Source organism: Vombatus ursinus, unplaced genomic scaffold (assembly GCF_900497805.2).
Source record: "Vombatus ursinus unplaced genomic scaffold, bare-nosed wombat genome assembly UNPS02014863.1, whole genome shotgun sequence".
Lineage (NCBI taxonomy): Eukaryota > Metazoa > Chordata > Mammalia > Diprotodontia > Vombatidae > Vombatus > Vombatus ursinus.
Window position 1 is genome coordinate 12,246,128 of NW_020954641.1, and position 20,125 is coordinate 12,266,252.

Consider the following 20,125-nt stretch of genomic DNA (forward strand, 5'->3'; position numbering starts at 1 on the left):
CCCAAACATCAAACTAAATTTTTTTCTGGATCAATTAAAACCTTAGTACTTTGTTTCATTATTTTCCCTCCTGATCCTTTACTCATTTTCTAAGCGAGAAATATCTGCCCTGAATAATATCCTAAAAGTCTCCTGGACTGTCCATGTTCTCCTCTTTTCCATTTGGTACCTGGCCTTTCCCTTCTTCAAACTTTGGCTTAAAAGTTATTACTTCCAGGAAATCCTTCCTGATTAACTTCACTCTACTTTGGTTGTACATAGGCTTTTTTTTTTTGTCTAAACAGGTAGCCTCTGGGCTATCATATTGATTTAGGTAATATCAATTTAAACATTTAAATCCATAAATAGGTCCTTCAATTTTTTCCTTTGTCAGTGTTGTACCTACAAGGTACTCTGTGTCCTATCAATGTTGTGTTCTCCCTACAGTACCTGTGCACAGTGTGTGCCCATTTATTAGAGTGATCATTAGGGTCCTCTTTAGATTCTAATTCCCAATTAGAGAAAAAACCTGTTACCCTGAATAATGATGAAAGTAATCCCTACATTTGTATATGTTTTTATACTTGTCAAAACACTTTCATATCTATTGAGTATCTCTTTGGATCCTCATAATCTTGTAAAGTATTGGTTTCTTCTCTCCCTCCCCCTCCCTTTTTTTGTTCCTACCGTAATTCCAACTAAGTAGGAACTCTTGGGGTATAAGGTACATTTATCTGTAACTTACAGGCTTAGAAGATCAGGTTCCTCTGGCACAAAGAAGTTAGGTGATTTGCCCATAGTCACATAGCCAATATCTGTCAAAGGCAAGACCTGAACCTAGGCCTTTCTTACTCCAAGGCTGGCACCTATCCACTTTTCTACCCTACCTCATATCTTTTTTTTTGGCTAGGCAATGATTGGCTTAAGTGACTTGCCCAGGGTCATACAGCTAGTAAGTGTCAAGTGTCTGAGGCCGGATTTGAACTCAGGTCCTCCTGACTCTAGGGCTGATGCTCTATACACTGCATCACCCAGCTGCCCCACCTACCTCATATCTTTTTTTTATAGTTGAGGTCCAAAGATGGGAAATGCCTGGCAAAGTTGAGATAATACAAGACTTCTGACCTAGTCCCTTGTTGCCATCTCTGACATCATAGCCTGTTTCCCTTTCACATTGAGCTCCCTCCTGTCTGTTCCCCTCCTCACCTGATGGCTGTAATACTTGCTTACGAAGGCATCCTAGCCTCTAATCACACATCTGAGGGGTCCCCTCCTCTCTAGTCCCTGCCCCTACGTGGAACCACTGCACAGAGCCCACGGTGTTCTGGGAGGGATACTCACAGCTGATCTGGGAGCCCAGCTTGTGTTCCCAGACATCGTGGAGCTGGCGGTACTCCTGCTGGGCCAGCACCAGCCGCTGCTGCTTCACCTGGTAGATTTCCTTCTGCGCACTCAGAGCCTCCTGGGCCACCACCAGGTAATCCTTCAGCATGTGCTCCTGCTCCCGTCGCCATTGCACCCGGGGATCCTCAATCTGGGTGGTTTCTGAAACAGACCCAGGAGACCCTGTTTGGGGACCTAGCCTTCCCCCTGCTGGCCACAGAAGGGAGGGTTACCTCCCCCATCCCCATCTGCTACAGGAGGCTGGTGTGGGTATGGGGTATGGGATTGGTCTAATAAAAGGATTTCAAGCCACTGACCACAGTTTCTCAATCAAAGAAATTAGTCCATCTATCCCAGAAAGCCCTTTCTTGATGGAGAGGACTAGGCAGGGGTCCCTGGGAAAAAGGAAAAACATTTTTTCTGTCAGATCAAAGCATCAAAGATGCTGAGAGGAAATTCATAGTCCCTCAGAGGGCAGCAGGACACGAGTCTAGGAGACTGGAAGAGAATGTTCTCTGTTTATACTTTGCCAGGGAGAATAATGCTCTGTTGGTAGAGCTGTGAATTGGTCCAACCATTCTGGAATATGCTAAGGATGTGATAAAAATGCTCATACCCTTGACTCAGAGATCCCACTGCGAGGAACCCAAAGGGGTTAGAGAAAGAGAGAAAGAAAGAGAGCACTTTCTGTCGTAGTTAAGAACTGGAAACAAAGTCAATGCCCATCAATTTGGGAATGGCTAAAAAAATCGTGGAACATGACAAATGTAAAAGAAGGTTACTGTGCTGTTAGAAACAATGAACATGAATAGAGAGAAGCATGGAAAGATTTCTACAAACTACTGCAGTGAAGCAAGCAGAACCAGGAAAACAACATACACAATGACTACAACAGCATAAGTGGAAACAACAACAAAAACCCCCCCGAAAGCCCTGGAGAAGAGTTAAGAAAATGTATCTAACTCCCTTCTTTGCAAAGGTGGTGGCCTATGGATGAAGCTTATTGCATAAACTATCAGACTGAGCTGGTGTGTTCTCTTCTTTTTTTATTCTGTTTCTAAGAATGCCTTGCAGCAAAATCCTTATGCATGGGGCCATATTTTATACTTCTCTGTAGCCCATACAGCATCCAGCCCACTCAATAAATATTTGTAGACTGACTGATGGATGGATCCTGGAGGGAAAATGCCATACCAGCTTCCCAGCAAAGTCCCTGGGCAATGCTTCTTGAGTCACAGCCAAAGTTTGACCGAGGAAAGAGTGTCAGGGGAAAGCTCCAAGCCTGGGCTTGGAATCTGGGCATGAGCCCAAGGACATCCTGGATGCTATGAGGACCTAGGACGGTATGCAATTTACAAAGACAATGGCCCCAGCAGGCATGGCGAAGGGCAGTGCAAAGCAAAAAATGAGCTAGCCAAGAAGGTGGACAAAAATGGAGAAAATTTCATTTCTACATTCTACTTGTAATTGTTCAGGATGGGAGGGTGATAAACAAATCTGTTTTTATCTAAGTCTTTCACTCCTTTCTTCCTGTTACTCACATTTAGAAATGTACGAGTCCATTTTGCTCTCTGTGAGCAGATCTGCCCAAAAGACTTGGTGGGGAGATTGAAAAAAATTTGGTTATAGTTAAACTTTTAAAATATCTGTGGGTTTTAATTATCTCTGTGGTTGTATCCATCACTGATGCTTGAGCAAGCTATTACCAACCATGACTCATGAACAAGAAATGGCAAGAAATAAATCATCTAGGTTACTTATGATTGGGAGAGGAGGTGGGTTGGTCATGCATGAGTGAAGGGAACTACATGGTATATGCTCTTGACTACTGGTCCCTACAGCATAGTGTCAAATCCTTTATGGAGAACTTACAGAAAGGCATGAACAAGAATTACTCAGGATGAGAAAGAGGCAGCATGCGCCAAGGAAAAAGCAGTGAGCTTGGAGTCATGGAACCCAAGTTCAAATACTCGTTCTGCCACTTATGACCTATGTTACCTTGGGCAGTCACTTAACCTTTCTTGGCTTCACTTCCCTCATCTGTAAAATAGGGGAGAGGACATGGATTAGATGACTTCTGAAGTCTTTTTCAGCTATATATTTGCTATCCTATGGTATGGATGGATTGCAACTTATACCTGTAGAGGCAGGTACATATTGAGTAAATCGGAGTTATTTTAATTATCCAGATTCCTTTGTCTCTCTGAAGCATGGAAAAATATAGAATCATAGATTGAGAGCTAGAAGGGACCAAGGTAGACTAATTCTATTATTTAACACATTAAGAAAAAAAAACAAACTCGAGGCTTCAGGATGCTAAGTGACTTTCTCAATGTCCCACACACATATAATAAGGGTCAGAACTAGGATTTTAATTTGGGTCCCCTGACTCCAAAGCTTCTATTGCATCATCATTCTAGAGAAATTTGGGGAAAGAGAGGAAAATGAAAAGAATGAAAGTTGCTAGTAGGGTCCAGACAATTACATTGGGTATGACAGAGAAGTCTTTAATACTCTTAAACCCAGGGCCCTGTCTGGAAATAGTTATGGGATATATACATATGAGCTGTAGTTTCAGTGTCCTCAAATGATGGTTCTGTTCAACAATAAAAAACAAACAAGCAGTAATATTGGGTTTGTGAAAAAAAAAATAAGAAGGAGCTTATAGAATGGCAAAATTTCTTGAAAGTTGAATGTGTCAGGCCAATTGTGCCATGCCAAGAGACAGTGAATTCAGACTCTAGCTCTTAGACTTGGGAAGCATCTAAGGTCAGGCATGTTTACCTCCATCCTACCTCAAGGACTCCACGCTTTGCCAGCAAGCATCTGTCATGCACCTAGTCCTCCATGGACCAGAGTTATTCTATAAGCCAAGATGAAATAAAGAGTAAAGACATCAGGCTCATCAATTGGGGAATGGCTAAACAAGTTGTGGTGTATAATTGTGATGGAATACTATTGTGCTATAAGAAATGACAAGCAGGATGGTTTCAGAAAAACCCGGAAAGACTTATATGAACTGATGCAAAATGAAGTGAGCAGAACCAGAAGAATATTGTAACCATAAGCAACTGTGAAAGACTTAGCTACTCCGATCAAGACAATGATCCAAGACAATTCCAAAGGATGTCCACATGATGAAAAATGCCATCCACCTCCAGAGAGAAATGATAAACTATGAGTGTAGATTGAAGCACACTTTTTTTTTAAACTCTATTTTTCTTGTTTGTGTGTGTATTTTCTTTTGCAACACGGCTAATATGGAAATATGTTTTGCATGACTTCATACGTATAATTGATTTTATATTGCTTGCCTTCTCAAGGGGTGAGGGAGGGGTGGAAAGGAAGGAGAGAATTTGAAACTCAAAATTTTTAAAAATCAACGTTAAAAATTTTTTTACATGTAATTGAGAAATATTTAATGAAATAAATAAAAATATATTTTTAAAAAAGAATAAAGCCATCAGGGAGTTAAAGTCTCAGTGGCTAAGGATTTCTTTGTGCTGAGCCTAGCTACCAATTTTAAAGATCTTGGTTTGGGAAAAAAAAATTTACATTGAAATCACAGCATAGAGGTCAATGAGTTCAATGGATGAAATAATATGTGTGTATTTGGGTTCAAGTGCAAATCACACTCCTGACCTCAAGGGAAAAGCTGGACACTGCTCTACCCATCGGTAGGGGTCCAGCTTGGATTATCCAAATGGCAGTTTAGGACTGGTTTCGGAGCTGCCTTTGATCTCCGTGAGAGAGTTCCCTGCAACCTTTGATAGGTCTAGGTCCTTCAAACCCATTGCAGGCAAAATTAATGTATGAAAAAGAACTTGGGCCCTAACTCCGGCAAGATATATTGGCCATGTTTTTCTATGAGTCCTGTTATTGCTCCCCTGACAATGATGCAGATCACCATGAGTTAACAATACTGTTTCATCAAACCATCAGCCTTCATTTTTTAAATTGTCTTTTTAAAAAAAGAAGTCCTTGGGAGCAGCTAGGTGGCACAGTGGATAGAGCACCAGCCCTAGAGTCAGGAGGACCTGAGTTCAAATCTGGCCTCAGACCAGACACTTGACACTTACTAGTTGTGTGACCCTGGGCAAGTCACTTAACCCCAACTGCCTAAAAATAAAACAAAACAAAAAAAAATAACCTACAATCCATGAAAAAAGAAGTCCTTGCATGTGTAGAACTGACTCTATGTATAATCATGAAATCCTAAAGCCAAGTGGCCTCATTCATGATGTCTCCACACAGCAAGCTCTGGATTATGATTTTCCTGATTTTGTTGTCTTCTTCTGTAGGGTAGAGCCCTTCCTTGAAAACAGTGTGGCCTAGCAGATAGGCCACTGGACTTGGATGAGTCAGGAAAACCTTGGTTCAAATCCTGGTTCAGACACTTGTTTGCTGTGTGACCCCAGCCCACTCATTCCATCTCTGTTGTCTCAGTTCCCTCATCTGTAAACTAGGTTGTGTGTGTGTGTGTGTGTGTGTAGAGTTCATTGGCCTCTAAGGTCCCTTCTAACTCTAAATCTAGAGTTAAACCTATCAGCCAATGGTTCACCCCTGAGTAGAAGTGCCAGTCACTTTGGGACAGAATGGACACTGTCATATCACTAGCTGCTAATAGTTTGCAAAGACTTTCTGTATCCCACCCCCCTCTACCCACATAACACAACATTTCTGGCTTCAACACTCTCCCCCTCTTGGGACCCTTGGCAACAAGCTTAGGTCACTAGTTCCCTACTTGCACCTCAAGGGCCCTTCTTGTGCTCTGATTTTAATGATTGTGATATACCCTCAGCAATTAGATACAGAAAGGACTGATTAAGATTCCTGTACATCCTTATTAAACACAGGGTCACATCTAGTCATCAAAGCATTAATCTCATCCCCCAAATACACTCAATTAAGGGCATATTTACTTCTCATTATAAAATAGGCAATGACAATCACTCTATAATGCAATTAATACAATTAGCAGCCTCTAAGAAAGTCTTCTGAACTTTAAGGCCACCTATGTTTCTGCTACCCATAGAACTACTACTTAGCTCTAGGCCCCCAACCGTCCAACTTTCAGCTTCTCTGCTCTTATCCTTCACTACAGGATCATAGATCCTGGATCTGAAAGGAACCTTGGAGGTCATCAAGTCTAATGCACTCATTTTACAAAGATATTAAGTGATTTGCATAGGGTCACATAGCTAATTAAGGTCTGAACCTAGGTCTTCCAGACTCTAATTTGGGCACTCCATATCCTAGACTATGTCTTTCTTGGACAAGTAGAAATGAATGGAGAGAAATTTGCAGGAAGAATAAGTAGGTTGTAGGGCAAAGAAACCTATCCTTCTAGTCCTGGTAGGATGGACAAAACCAGCAATATTGGGGGAAGGGGGCAGAAGCCTGTCCTTATGGGGTCCAGGGGAAAAATTAATCTTGGAAATCAGCATACAGGTTATTTCCTCCTACAAAGCAAACTGAGGGCCTATCAGCAGTTCTCTGAATAGTCAGAGCATAGCCTTGAACCGAGATCTAGTTACTTCAGCTCATTTCAACAATTTTTTTTTTTTAAATAAACACCTACTATGTGTAAGTCACTAAGGATACAAGGACAGAAAAAAAATTAAATGGTCCTTGCCCTCAAGGAGTTTACATTCTACTAGAAAAAAGAACACGTATGAAGGTTCAGTAGAAAATACACATCAAAATAAATACAAAGAAATGCTGGTGGAAGAAAAATAGAGGGGGCAATAAAGCTGAGTGAACCAGGAGAGGGTTCTTGAAGGAGGTGGCATTTGCACTGAGCCTTGAAGGGAGCAGCAGATTATCAGAGGTATAGGGGAAGGGGGAAAAGATTCTAGGCATGGAAAGGCAAAGAGGCAAGTGACAGAATGCTATGTATGGGGAACAATGAGTAGGTTAGGTTAGCTGTGGGAATAAGCCTGGAGACATCAGTTGGAGCCAGACAGTAAAGGGCTTTAAATGCCAAAGAAAGGAGTTTGTATTTCACTGCAGAGGAAATAGGGAGCCACTGAGGTTTCTTGAGCAGGGTAATGACATGATCAGACACATGCTTTAAGGATACCAATCTGGTAGCTGTGTGGAGAATGGACTGGAAGGCAATTGCAATCGTCTAGGCAAGGGGCGACAAGGGTTGCCCTGAACTAGGTTCATGGCCATGAGTACAGAGAAAGGAACAGATGAGAGATATATTGAGGAGGTAGAATCTGCAAGAATCCTTGGTGTAGGAGTCCCATTTGTCTCAAATGACACCTTTCTTAGGGCCGGAGGTGATTCCACAACTATTTGACCCAAGTTTCGACACTGCATTTAGTGAACAGGAAATATTAACCAGGTGAATGGCAAAGGTGGCCTGCTGCCTATGGGAAACAGATATACAATTAGAGATTCAGAGGACTTTATTCAGGGACCTGAAAATAAACCTTCTGGACGTTTTGCTCTGATTTCTCCTAGGGACTCAGTGATTCGAGGCCTGTGGTCACTTACTGGTGTTGTGATCTATGTAGTACCCGCCAACTTGAGGGTCGTAGGCCTCTTCCCAACCCAGTGGCAGCTCATCACTGATGCAGTCGGCGAAGGTGAGGGGTTTAGTGTACCTGGGAGGGGAGAAGACAGATTCCATCAGCCTATGACCCAAAGAACATCGCAGTAAAAAGTGCTCTTGATTGGCAGTCAAAAGACCTACATTCCCATCTTGTTCCTGCCTACTTACTTCTGCACATAGTAGGTGCTTATGAAATGATTATTGACTGATATAACAAAGTCCACATGGTGGAGGGATTTAGGAGATAAACTGGAGGCAGTGGGGTACAGTGGAAAGGTCACTGGCTCCACTGTGTGAGAACCTGCCTTAGACGCTTGCTACCCATCTGTGCTTGCAAGGGTCCCTTCAGAACTCGGGGCCCATTTTCTCATCTGCAAAACGAGAGGTCTGGACTAGATGGTCTCTACGGTCCTTTACAGCCCTTTACCATCCTTATTGTTTTTGCTTTCTGGGGCTCTCACAGTTTTCACTACAGTTATATGTCTTCTAGTCAGAAAGGAGACCCAACAGCCCAGAGGTGCCACGCTCATCATTCAAAGGACAGAGCTGAGGTTTTGAGGAGAAAGGGTGCTTGTTTCATACCACAAAGCACAGCAGCAAGATTAGCTCTGCCAGGGAGGCAGACCATGGAAACAATAGAGACCTGGGAATCAGGTGATCTGAGTTCCAGCTGATCTGGAAGGGCGGGGAAGGGTCCCACCATTAATTAGCAGTGCAGCTTAGGGGCAAGTCATTTAATTTCTCATTTTCTCATTTGTAAAATGAAGGATCGGGACTAGATCACAGGTATACAGCTAGAAGTGATCTCAGGATCTCACCTAGTCCTCATTTGATAGATGAAGTGACTGAGGCCAAGAAAAACTAACTTGTTTAAGGTCATAAAGACAGCCATTGGAGGCAGGATTTGAATCCAGGTCCTTTGACGCCAGTGCTCTTTCTACTATACCGCACTGCCTCTTGATAAAAGGTCCCCTCTAGACATAAAATTCTATGATTACATCTCCCCAGTTCTCCCTCCTCCCCTGTCCCTCCTAATTTGTATCCTAAAGCCTCCTGCCATGTGGACCTTATTACCGTTTTGACAAAAAATGTGATGAGCACCCACTCTGTGTAGATTACTGTGCTAGGTGCTAGAGAAGTTACTGAGTCTAGATAAGGGAAGGGAACAAGCATTTTTAGCACCTACTATGTTCCAGGCATTGGGTTAAGCACTTTTTACAAATATTACCTCATCTGGTTCTCACAACAATTCCTGGGGAGGTAGGTGCTATTATTATCCCCATTTCACAGTTGATGAAACTGAGGCAAACAGAGGTTAAGTGACGTGCCTGGGGTCACACAACTACAAAGGGACTAATAAGTCATAGTCCAGATCCCTTTTTCTCATCCTTCCTAGTCAATAGTCATTTCTCCCTCCTTAAATGATCTTTTACTTACTTCCATTTATATGTTGCATCTCCCCAGTATAATGTAAACTCTTTGAGAGCAGGGACTATTTTTCACTTTGCCTATGTAGCTCTAGATATGATTAGTTGTAGTCCCTGCCCCCATAGAGATTCCAGTCTAATAGGAGAATAAGACACGGACACATAACTATAATACAGAATATTACATAAGTAGGTGAATTAGAAAGGTACCAAAGCACTCTGTGAGGTTCCCAGGGAAAGTCTTTACAGACCAAAGGGAATCATGAAGATTTTATGGAGAAAGTACGATTTAGTTCACTTTAAAGAATGGATGATGATAATGATAACAACAATGGATATCATTGAACGTATCACTTTAAGATTACAATGTGCTTGGTATAGATTAAATCCATCATTCCTCAAAACTTCCATGTTTCCGTTAAGGAAATCAATATCCTCCTAGTTCCCCAGGTTTCCAGGTTTGCAAATTGAGTCATCTTCCACATTTCTCTCTATCTTGCCCTGCATACTCAATCAGCTGTCAGATCATGTCAATTCTATGTCTACAATATTTCTCCCATCCACCCCCTCCTCTCCCAATTACACAGCCACCACCCTCTTTTAGACCCTCATCACCTCTTATCAGACTATTTCAGTTACTTCCCAAATGGTCTCCCTGATCCTAGCTATTCTCCTCTCTAACCCATCCTTCACATAGCTGCCAAAGCAACCCTCATGTCAACTCTCCTACTCAAGACTCTTCATGGTTTTTTTGAATTGGAAATTGATCGTTTTATATTGAATCCTCTCTTATGTTCTGCTGTATACATGGTAATGTTCTTCTTTTTTTTCCTTTTCTCATTTTGTATTTAAGTTTAAAATGAATAAAAAAATTTACCAAAACAAACAAACAAACAAACAAAAAAACCTCTTCAGTGGGCAGGAAAAATGAAATATACAAACTCCTCAGTTTGGCATTTAAACTCTAGAGATCCAGCTTCAGCCTACCTTTTTCATATTACTCTCTTTCACACGTTTTCTGTCTTTCAGACAAACGAGCCCCCTTGCTGCTTCCTGAAGCTGATATGGTTTCTCATCTTTGTACCTGCGCATGGCCTATCTCCTTGTCCAGAATATATTCCCTATTTACCTGCTTTTTTACTATTATTACATTTCATTTTTAATTTAAGGAATAAAACAAGCATTTCCATAAGATAGTCCAATAAAAAAGATGATTGCACATGAAACTGCCAATCTACTATGCACAACTTGCTATTCCTTTCAAATATACAACAAAATTATCATGTAACTTTCTTTTTTCCTTCTTCCCTCCCCCGCCCTAGAGATGGCTACCATTAGACACAAATAAGTGTCTGTGTGTGTGTGTGTGTGTGCCTGTGTGTGTGTGTGTGTGTGTACGTGTATGAAAAAGCATTCTATACATATTTCTATTTATCAGTTCTCTGCCTTGAGTGCTCTGAGAGTCAACTCAGGTGCTGCCTCCTACAGGAAGCTTTATTGATCCCCCTACTCATTAGTTATCTTTCCTTCCTTAATGATTTACTTACTTTCCATTTACAAACTGCATCTCGCAGCTAAATGTAAATTCCTTGATTGCAGTGATAGTTTTTTGTCTTTGTGCTCTAGCATCTAGTACCTTGCACAGTTCACAGAGGCAGCCAGGTGGGAGTGCTGGGCCCGGAGTCACCAAGACCTGGGTTCAAATCTGGCCTTGGACACTTTCTAGCTGTGTGACCCTGGACAAATCGCCGAACCTCTGTCTGCCTCAGTTTCCTCAACTGTAAAATGGGAATAATAATAGCACCTACTTCCCAAAGTTGTTGTGAGGATCAAATGAGATAATATTTGTAATAGTAGGTACCTAATAAATGTTTATTCTACCATCCACAGAAGAAGCCCCTCACTTGTTGGATGCATAGAAATTTAATAAGCACAGAAGGGGAAGGAAAAAATTTAAGGCACAGGGAATAGGATGTGAAAAGCACAGCGCTAGGAGAGAACATGGCATGTTTGGAGCCAGAGAATAGATTAGAATGTCAGGGAACTTTGTGGAGGGAAAATAATGTGCACCAAGGTTGGAAAGTATTGTGGAGGGCCTTGGATGCCAGTCAAAAAAGTCTGAACTTTACTCAGGAGGCAATAGGGAGCCAAAGCAGAGTTTTACATAGGGGAATGAGGTGACCAGAAAGATGATTTTAGCTGAGATATGAATGATGATTGGAGAGGGGAGAGAGTAGAGTCAGGAAGACAAATTAGACCAACATAACAATACCCACCCTCCAGTTTGACATTATGGGAGGGATCATATAGGACCACAGGATTGCAAATTTAGAGCTGGAAGGCCCCCTGAATATATCTAGTTTAAGCCTTTCATTTTCCAGATGAGGAAACTGAGGCCTAAAGAGATCACATAGGTAGGAAGTAGCAGAGACAGCATTTGAATTCAGACTCAGACTCTAAATCCAGCACTCTTTCCACCGTCACATATGGGGGCAAACACTGCATAACCAGTTAAGAAGCATAGGGATTAAGCCTGAGATTTCACTATGGAGAACTCCCATTTGAAGAAATTTCTACCAATATAGGAGGTAGAACACCTAATTTGCAATTTATATTCTTAGATATTGCGTAAGGCTCTAAAAGTTTATGTGACTTGCCCAGGGTCACACAGCCAGCATTTATCAGAGTTCTGAGGCAAGCCCTTTATCCACTAAACTATGCAGCTACTCTGACTTGTTAATAAGGAACAAAAAAAGGATGTAGGGAGGTGGGGAAGACTGGAGAGGGAAGCTAAGAGCACAGGGATAGGAGGTGTTTCTGAAATTCCCTGTGAGGAAGCACCTTGAGCCTCTTGAAGGCTCCCACCATGCAACGCTGTTTTGTTTCTTCTATAGAGACTGAAGGGGATTTATTGCTCTCTTTTGCAGAGGGATAAACTGAGGCACAAAGGGCAAGTAGGAGGAGAAAATACCTGAAAGAGGACCTGGATTTCCTGGTTCCCAGTCTCAAGGGCTTCTCTCTAGACCAGGGGATTTTAATATGGGGTCTGTGAACCAGTTTTTGAAAAAATAAATTCCTAATAGTATTTCAATATAATTAGCTTCTTTTGTAATTCTGTGTATTTTGTTTTATGCATTTAAAAACATTTCATATGCTTCACCAGGCTTATAGACCCTTTTGGCAGTTTGGTGATACCCATAGATTCCCTTCTCAAAATGTTTTAAAATAACTGAAAGATGGGGCAGCTAGGTGGTGCAGTAGATAGAGTGCCAGCCCTGAAGTCAGGAGGACCTGAGTTCGAATCCAGCCTTAGACCAAACACTTGACACTTACTAGCTGTGTGATCCTGGGCAAATCAATTGCCTAAAAAACCCCAATTGCCTAAAAAAAAAAAAAGGTAAAAAAAAATAATTGAAAGAAATGCTAGACTTTAATGAGATGTTAATGAAAATCAAGATGTAATTTTTTTTTCCCATTGAAGCTCACAGACCTTCTGAAATTTATTCAATGTCCATGGACCCTAGGTTAAAATTCCCTGCCGTATACCATCATGGGAGATGATAATAATAACTGAAATTTAAATAACACTCCAGTGTTACTTCATTTGCTCTTCACAACCACCCTGTTTGATAAATGCATAGTTATTATTATCCTATATTACAGAACTGGCAACTGAGAGGTTAGGTGACCTTCCCAGGGCCATATGGGTGCTAAAATGTAGGAGGCAGGATTCAAACCCAAATTTTCCTGATATCAAGTCTATCCACCACATCTAAGATATCAAATACTTGACCCATGAGCTGAGTGTGACACCCCTGCTCTACATCATGTCGTCTCTCAGTGTTTGATATACAGTAGGCACTTAATAAATGCTTGTTTTTAAATTTTTTATTTAATTTTTAATTTATGTAATAAAACAAGCATTTCCATAACAGTATAATAAAAAAAGACCGCACATGAAACTGCAAATCTATTATGTATAACTTGCTATTCCTTTTAAATATATAATAAAATAATCACATAACTTTTTTTCCCCTTTTTCCCCTCTTCCCCCCACTCTAGAGATAGCTTACAAGAAGCCATTTAAAACAACATATTAAAAGGAGGTGATCTAAAAAGTCAAACTAAAAATCTATTCTGAAAAATGCCATCAGTCTTTGTAACCACAGTATTTGTGTGTTGTATAATTTTGTGAGAACTCAGAGGTTCCCTAAGGACCAGGGCAGGAGGTAGGAATGTTGTCATATGGCACCTAATACACTCATTATTGAGGAAGCCCCCAAGAATCAAAACACAACTCATTCCATATTCCCTGACATCCCCCCCAAGGAAGCATTCCCTTGGCGGAAGAAACTCATGATATTTGGACTGGTTTAACCCACTATATTATCTGACCACCTTTGTGGAATTAAGTATCACCCTAGAGAAAAGGAAGAAAATGAGGGAGAAAAAGATTGGGAAATTCTTGCAAAGCCGATTTGAACAGCTGTAACCAAGGGACTGTTATGCAGGATGGGCAAGCTTCCAGGGTAGCTCCTCCAAGGAGGTTTCAGAGCTTCTCTGATGGCCTGCCTTCCCTGCTCGACCCCCCGCCCTCCAGAAACAAATGGCTACTTTACATCAATTCCTTCCTTCCTTAGACTTGTCTAAATGTGACTCTGGCTCTCTCTCTCCCCCACTGCAGGGAGTGAGGACCAGGATTTCGAGCCAAGGCTTTGGCTCCACCTTTTTGTTCAATGATCCTGTAAAATGGCTTTTAAAGAAAAAGCCATACATACCACACTGGGTTACTGTATCTACTAACAATTCATAACTTGGTGTGGGAAAGTATAAGCCCTGGCCACCAGACTGAAGCTTGCTCTCTCTCTCTCTCTATCGAGCTTTCATTACACTGCGCCCTCAAAAGCTGGGCCTTTCAGCCTGCCAGCTAGACTATGAATCTTATTATACACAGTTTGCAACACAGAAAACCAAGATGAGATTGCAGTTCCTAAAGTCTTGACTGCATTTACATATAATCCTGTAAAATCATTCATTAAGTTCCTACTGGGCATGTGGCACTGATGCTCCAAAAACTGAATGTTTCAGGAACAGTTTCTACCTGCAAAAATAATTCATCAATGAATGTCTTTGTTCCAAGTCTCAAAGTTTGGACATGGGGAAGATGAGAAAAACAAATGATAGGAAAACAGCTGGCAAGGAGACAGTCTTGAGGTTAGGGCATAGGGCTTGTGCACAGAAAATGAGGGGCAGGGGGTGGAGAGAATTGGAAGTTCACACTTTTCCACAGGGAGGGTTGGGGGGGAGGGGATGGAGGCTTATTGTCTCAACATTTATTGTAAAGGTCTGGCCTATTTGGGGACTTGATCAGTAGGCTCTGGAGTGGTAGGAGATAATAAGACCTTTTCTTCCTTGCCTGGTGCCTATAAAAGAGGAAGAGGCTGAGATTTCCCTGAAAGTGCCATCAATAAAGCAGTGCCAATGGTATGAGTAAGAATTCTCCAAGGTAACTCTGCCAAGGAGAACGGAAGGAAAAATAACTTTGGGATTGAGGGAAGGAAAACTTTGCTTTCCCTGTGGCTGCCTGTAGCAAAAAGGCTAGGCCAGAAAAACCATGATAGTCTGCTGATTTGGATATATTCCCTGAAGTCAGACAGATCTGCTTTCACTTTTTTTTTTTTTTTAAGCAATTAGGGTTAAGTGACTTGCCCAGGGTCACACAGCTAGTAAGTGTCAAGTATTTGGTCTGAGGCCAAATTTGAAGTCAGGTCCTCCTGACTTCAGGGCTGGTGCTCTATCCACTGTGCCACCTAACTGCCCCTTGCTATCACTTTTTTTTAAAGGAATTAACCCCTTACTATAGTAATCATATTACCAATTCAGGACTGACAAGGCCCACAGAATCTGACCCATGTTCAAGTTTTTATTACATGGGTGACACTAGATGCTGGTGCTTTTTCATTTTCCCATGGAATGAAGGAAAGGAAGGAAATGACCAATTAAGGTTAGGGTTAGGGTTAGAATTTAGAGTTAGAGTTAGGGTTTAGGCACAGGGGTAGGGAACCTGCCCCATTGAGGCCACATGTGGCCTTCTAGGTCCTTGGGTGCAGTTTTATAGAACAAATCTTTTTATTAAGGGGATTTGTTCTGTGAAGTTTGGATTCAGTCAAAGGGCTGCACTTGAGCAACTAGAGGGCCACACATAGTCTTGAGGCCGCAGGTTCTCCACCCCTGGTAGGGTTAGGTATTAAGTTCCTACTATGTGCCAAGAACTTTACAAATAGGATTTCAGTTGATTCTCACAACAACCTTGGCAGGTAGGTGCTATCATGACCCCCATTTTACAGTTATGGAAATAGAGGCAAACAGAGGGTAAGTGACCTCCCAGGGTCACACAACTAGTAAGTTTCTGAGGCTGGATGTGAACTCAGATCTTTCTGCCTCTAGGTTCAGAGCTCTATCTACTGGGTACCTAGCTGCCAAGGAAGCATCCTAGGAACCAGTTTCTCCCAGGACCTGAATACTCAGCAACTTGACTTGTAAAGGTTTACCTTTCATCTCCTTTCTTATTTGGAGGGTGAAATTTATTTTTATATACATTCAATGTTTATCATGACATTAATAAATATCAATCAAAATTAATTATCAAAAGGGCCTCCTTTCTAAAATATATAGAGAATTAAGTCAAATTTATAAGAATACAAGTCATTCTCCAATTGATAAATGGTCAAAGGATATGAGTAGGCAGTTTTCAGATGAAGAAATTAAAGCCATCTATAGTCACATAAAAAATGCTCCAAATCACTATTGATTAGAGAAATGCAAATCAAAACAACTCTGAGGTTGTTTTCTTCTAATTACAGAAAGAAAACAACACATCACACCTATCAGACTGGCTAACATGATAAAACAGGAAAATGATAAATGTTGGAGAAGATATGGGAAAATTGGAACCCTACTGCATTGTTGGAGGAATTGTGAAATGATCCAACCGTTTTGGAGAACAATTTGGAACTATGCCCAAAGGGTTATAAAAATGTGCATATCCTTTGACCCAGCAATAGCACTTCTAGGGCTGTATCCCAGAGAGATAATACAAATGGGAAAAGGACCCACATGTACAAAAATATTTATAGCAGCTCTTTTTATGGTAGCAAAGAATTGGAAATTGAGAGGATGCCCATCAATTGGGAAATGGCTGAACAAGCCGTAGTACATGAACGTAATGGAATACTATTGTGCTGTAAGAAATGATGAGCAGGTGGACTTCAGAAAAACCTGGAAAGACTTGTATGGACTGAGGCAAAGAGAAGTGAGCAGAACCAGAAGAATAGTGTACACAGTAACAGCCATGTTGTGTGATGGCTAACACTGATAGGCTTAGCCCTTCTCAGCAATGCAAGAATCTAAGACATCTCCAAAGTCTCATAATGGAAAATGCTATCCACATCCAAAGAACAAACTATGGAGTTTCAATACAGATCAAAGCATACTATTTGCTATTTTTTTCCTTCTGTTTTGTTTTGGTGGTTCTGGTCTGTTTCTTGTGGTTCTTCCTATTGGTTCTAATTCTTCCTTACAACATCACTAATGTAAAAATATGTTTAATAGGAATGTACATGTATAGCCTATGTCAGATTGCATGCCATCTTGGGGAGGGAGGTGAAGAGTGAGGGGGAGAAAAGTTTAAAAGTTTAAAACTCAAAAACTTATGGAAGTGATTATTGATAAATCAAAATAAATTAATAAAAAAAATTAGCAAGCACTTAAATATGTTTCTGGGTACTGTTCTAAGTACTAGCGATAGAAAGGAAGATAAAACATTCCTTACTTTCAGGGAGTTCATATTCTAATGAGGGAAAACAATATGAAAATAACCAGTCACACATAAAATATATACAGAGTAGATGGAAGTTAACCTTGGAAGTGGGGGAGTGGGATGGGGAGGGACCAGGAAAGGTTTTTTGGAGAAAGTAGGACTGGAACTTAGTGTTAAAAGAAGGCAGGAACTCTTAAGGATAGAAGTTGGGAGAGAAAGCATCCCAAGCGGGGGGGTCATCCAGTGCAAAGGAAAGATGATGGAGATGGAGTGTGGTGTGCAAGGAATAGCAAACAGACCAGTGTAGTTGGATTGTAGAGTACAAGGAGGGGAGAAAGGTCTAAGAAGGCAGCTAGGTGGTACAGTGGGTAGAGTGCCATGCCTGGAGTCAGAAAGACTCATTTTTCTGAGTCCAAGTCTGGCCTCAGACACATACTAGCTGTGTGACCCCAGGCAAGTCACTTAGTCACTTAACTCTGTTTGCCTCAGTTTCCTCATCCATAAAATGAGCTGGAGAAGGAAATGGCAAACCGCTCTAGTATCTTTACCAGGACAGCCCCAAATAAGATCACAAAGAATCAGACATGACTGAAAAACAATTGAACAACAAAACAACAACAAAGTATAAGAGGATTAGAAAGGGAGAAAGGGACCAGCTTGTGAAGGACTTTAAATGCCAAAGATATAAGATAGAAATTACACACACACACACACACACACACACACACACACACACACATGAATATATAAATTAAAATATAATATATAATTAGAAGAAATGAAGAAACACAAACATTACAATGTACAAAGAACAGGAAAGAAGATTGCATGTGAAAGTATAAACATACAGTTTGTTTTTTTTAAATGCATATTAAATTCAACAGAGTAATAACAAAATTGTTCTGCTTGTCTGCGTCCTGTTCAGAACTTCCTTATTGTCTCTTCTGTAAATTTAAAATTTTTTAATTAATATCCTTTATTTTTTTGTAACCCATATCTCCTAAGTTAATCTTCCTCCCTTGCTCTCCCAGAAAATCATCTCTTATAATCAGAATTAAAAAAAAAAAGTTAAGCAAAACTGCCCAGCACACCAACCAAGTCCATCATTATATGTAGTGTTTGTTCCATAGTCCTAGTCACCCACCTCTGCAAAGAAGGAAGAGAGGTACTTTCTCATGCCTCTTCTTTGGGGCCAAGTTTGATCATTATAGCTTCACAGCACTCTGTTTCAACTTTGTTTTTGTTCTTCGTTTATGTTGTAGTCAACATGTATACTGTTTTCCTGGTTCTCTTTACTTAGTTTTGTATCAGTTTATATAAGCCTTCCTTTGCTTCTCTATATTCATTGTATGTATCATTTCTTATAGCACTGTGATATTTGGGGTATGCAATTTAATCTCCTTAAATTAAAACTTCAGCCTTCAAAAGGTAGAAGAGGTGATGAAGGGAACTGCTAATCTGGTCTGATTCTGGTGACGAAGAGAAACTTGCTGATAAAACAGAAATGATGGGAATCTTGGGGTGGAGGGAAGAACTGACCACTATTTCAGAAAAGGACCAAAAAGCAGACATAGTCTGAAATGCACCCTATATTATGGAAGAACAGGTTTCAAAGGATTCAGAGAGTGGATGGGAAGGATGACATAGCTTAAAATTCTGTAGGGGTGGAAAGGGATAAATTACAATGAAGAATGACATTCCGATATGAACAATTATATGAGCAATTCTGATGAGGAAGAAAAGGTGGAGCTGTCTAAAGAGTTTTATGAGGATATGCTCATTTAAGAAATTGGATTATATGAATGTATGTATTATATATGTAAATGACGGAAGAAAGGATAGGTAACGGAGGAGGAATGCACAAAAGGGGCATGATTTTGTAAGAATACGATCAGAAGAGCTCAGAATCAGCTGAGGTTAGCAAAGAACGCTAAGAAGCCTTCTTCTGGAATTTTTAAAATTTATTTTAGGGACTAGGTAAGTGAAGATCAAAGAAGGGCTAAGACCACTGCTCTGGGTTACTAGAATGATGCTAATGTATAACAGAGAGAAGGGAGGACTGCTTAATTTTTATTTCCTCAGCCAAGGAGAATGATCTTCAAAATGAAAAAGGACAGAACAAAAGATGATTACAAGGAAGCTGGCCTGAGATAACTGAAATGAAAGCTATTCCCCACTGAGTTCAAGACACTGAGACTGAGAAGCAGTGTATCAGAACAGAAAAAATGCTTGCTCCAGAGTCAGAGGACCTGGATTTAAATCTCATCTTTGACGCTTACCACCTATGTGACAATTCACTTAACCCTCCCTGGGCCTCAGTTTCCTTACCTGCAAAATGAGTAGGTTGAACTTGATGGCCTTTCAGATCCCTTCTATTTGGGGATTCAGTTGTTTCAGTTGTGTCTGACTCTTTATGTCAAACTCATTTGGTGTTTTCTTGGCAAATATACTGGAGTGGTTTGCCATTTCCTTTTCCAGCTCATTTTATGAATGAGGAAACTGAGGCAAATAGGGTTAAGTGACTTGCCCAGGGTCACACAGCTAGTAGTGTCTGAGGCAGGATTTGAACTTAGGAAGATAAGTCTTCTTGACTCCAGGCCCTACACTGGGGTGGGGAACCTGCCCCATTGAGGCCACAGGTTCTATATCCCTGCCCTACACTCTATCCATTGCACCATCTAGCTGCCCTAACTCAGTAATTCTAACTCAGTAAATCTCTCTTGGCCTCAGTTTTCTCATCTGTAAAGTGAGGGGGTAAGCCAGATTGCCTCTTTAGTCTAGCTATAGATTTGTGATCTTGTGAGCTACATCCCCAGGCATTGAGAGAATTGACAGGTGTCTGCGATCTTTGAAAAATCTGGGGAAAACTGAAGTACCTCAAGACAGAAGATGGGTAACTGATATTCTGATTCTATTGGTTGGTGAACTTGACTTGGATCCCTGGCAAAATTTTAG

General features: G+C 40.9%; 1 protein-coding gene across 1 annotated transcript in view; it reads right to left on the bottom strand.

Annotated features, from left to right (window-relative positions):
* Window positions 1-20,125, bottom strand: part of WWC1 (WW and C2 domain containing 1) — a 152,135-nt gene that overhangs the window by 58,485 nt on the left and 73,525 nt on the right. The window contains exons 2-3 of the mRNA XM_027842045.1: window positions 7,867-7,976; window positions 1,321-1,524 (exon numbers count right to left, since the gene is read on the bottom strand). Of these exons, the coding sequence (XP_027697846.1) occupies window positions 1,321-1,524; window positions 7,867-7,976 (314 nt within the window). The remainder of the gene's footprint in view (window positions 1-1,320; window positions 1,525-7,866; window positions 7,977-20,125) is intronic.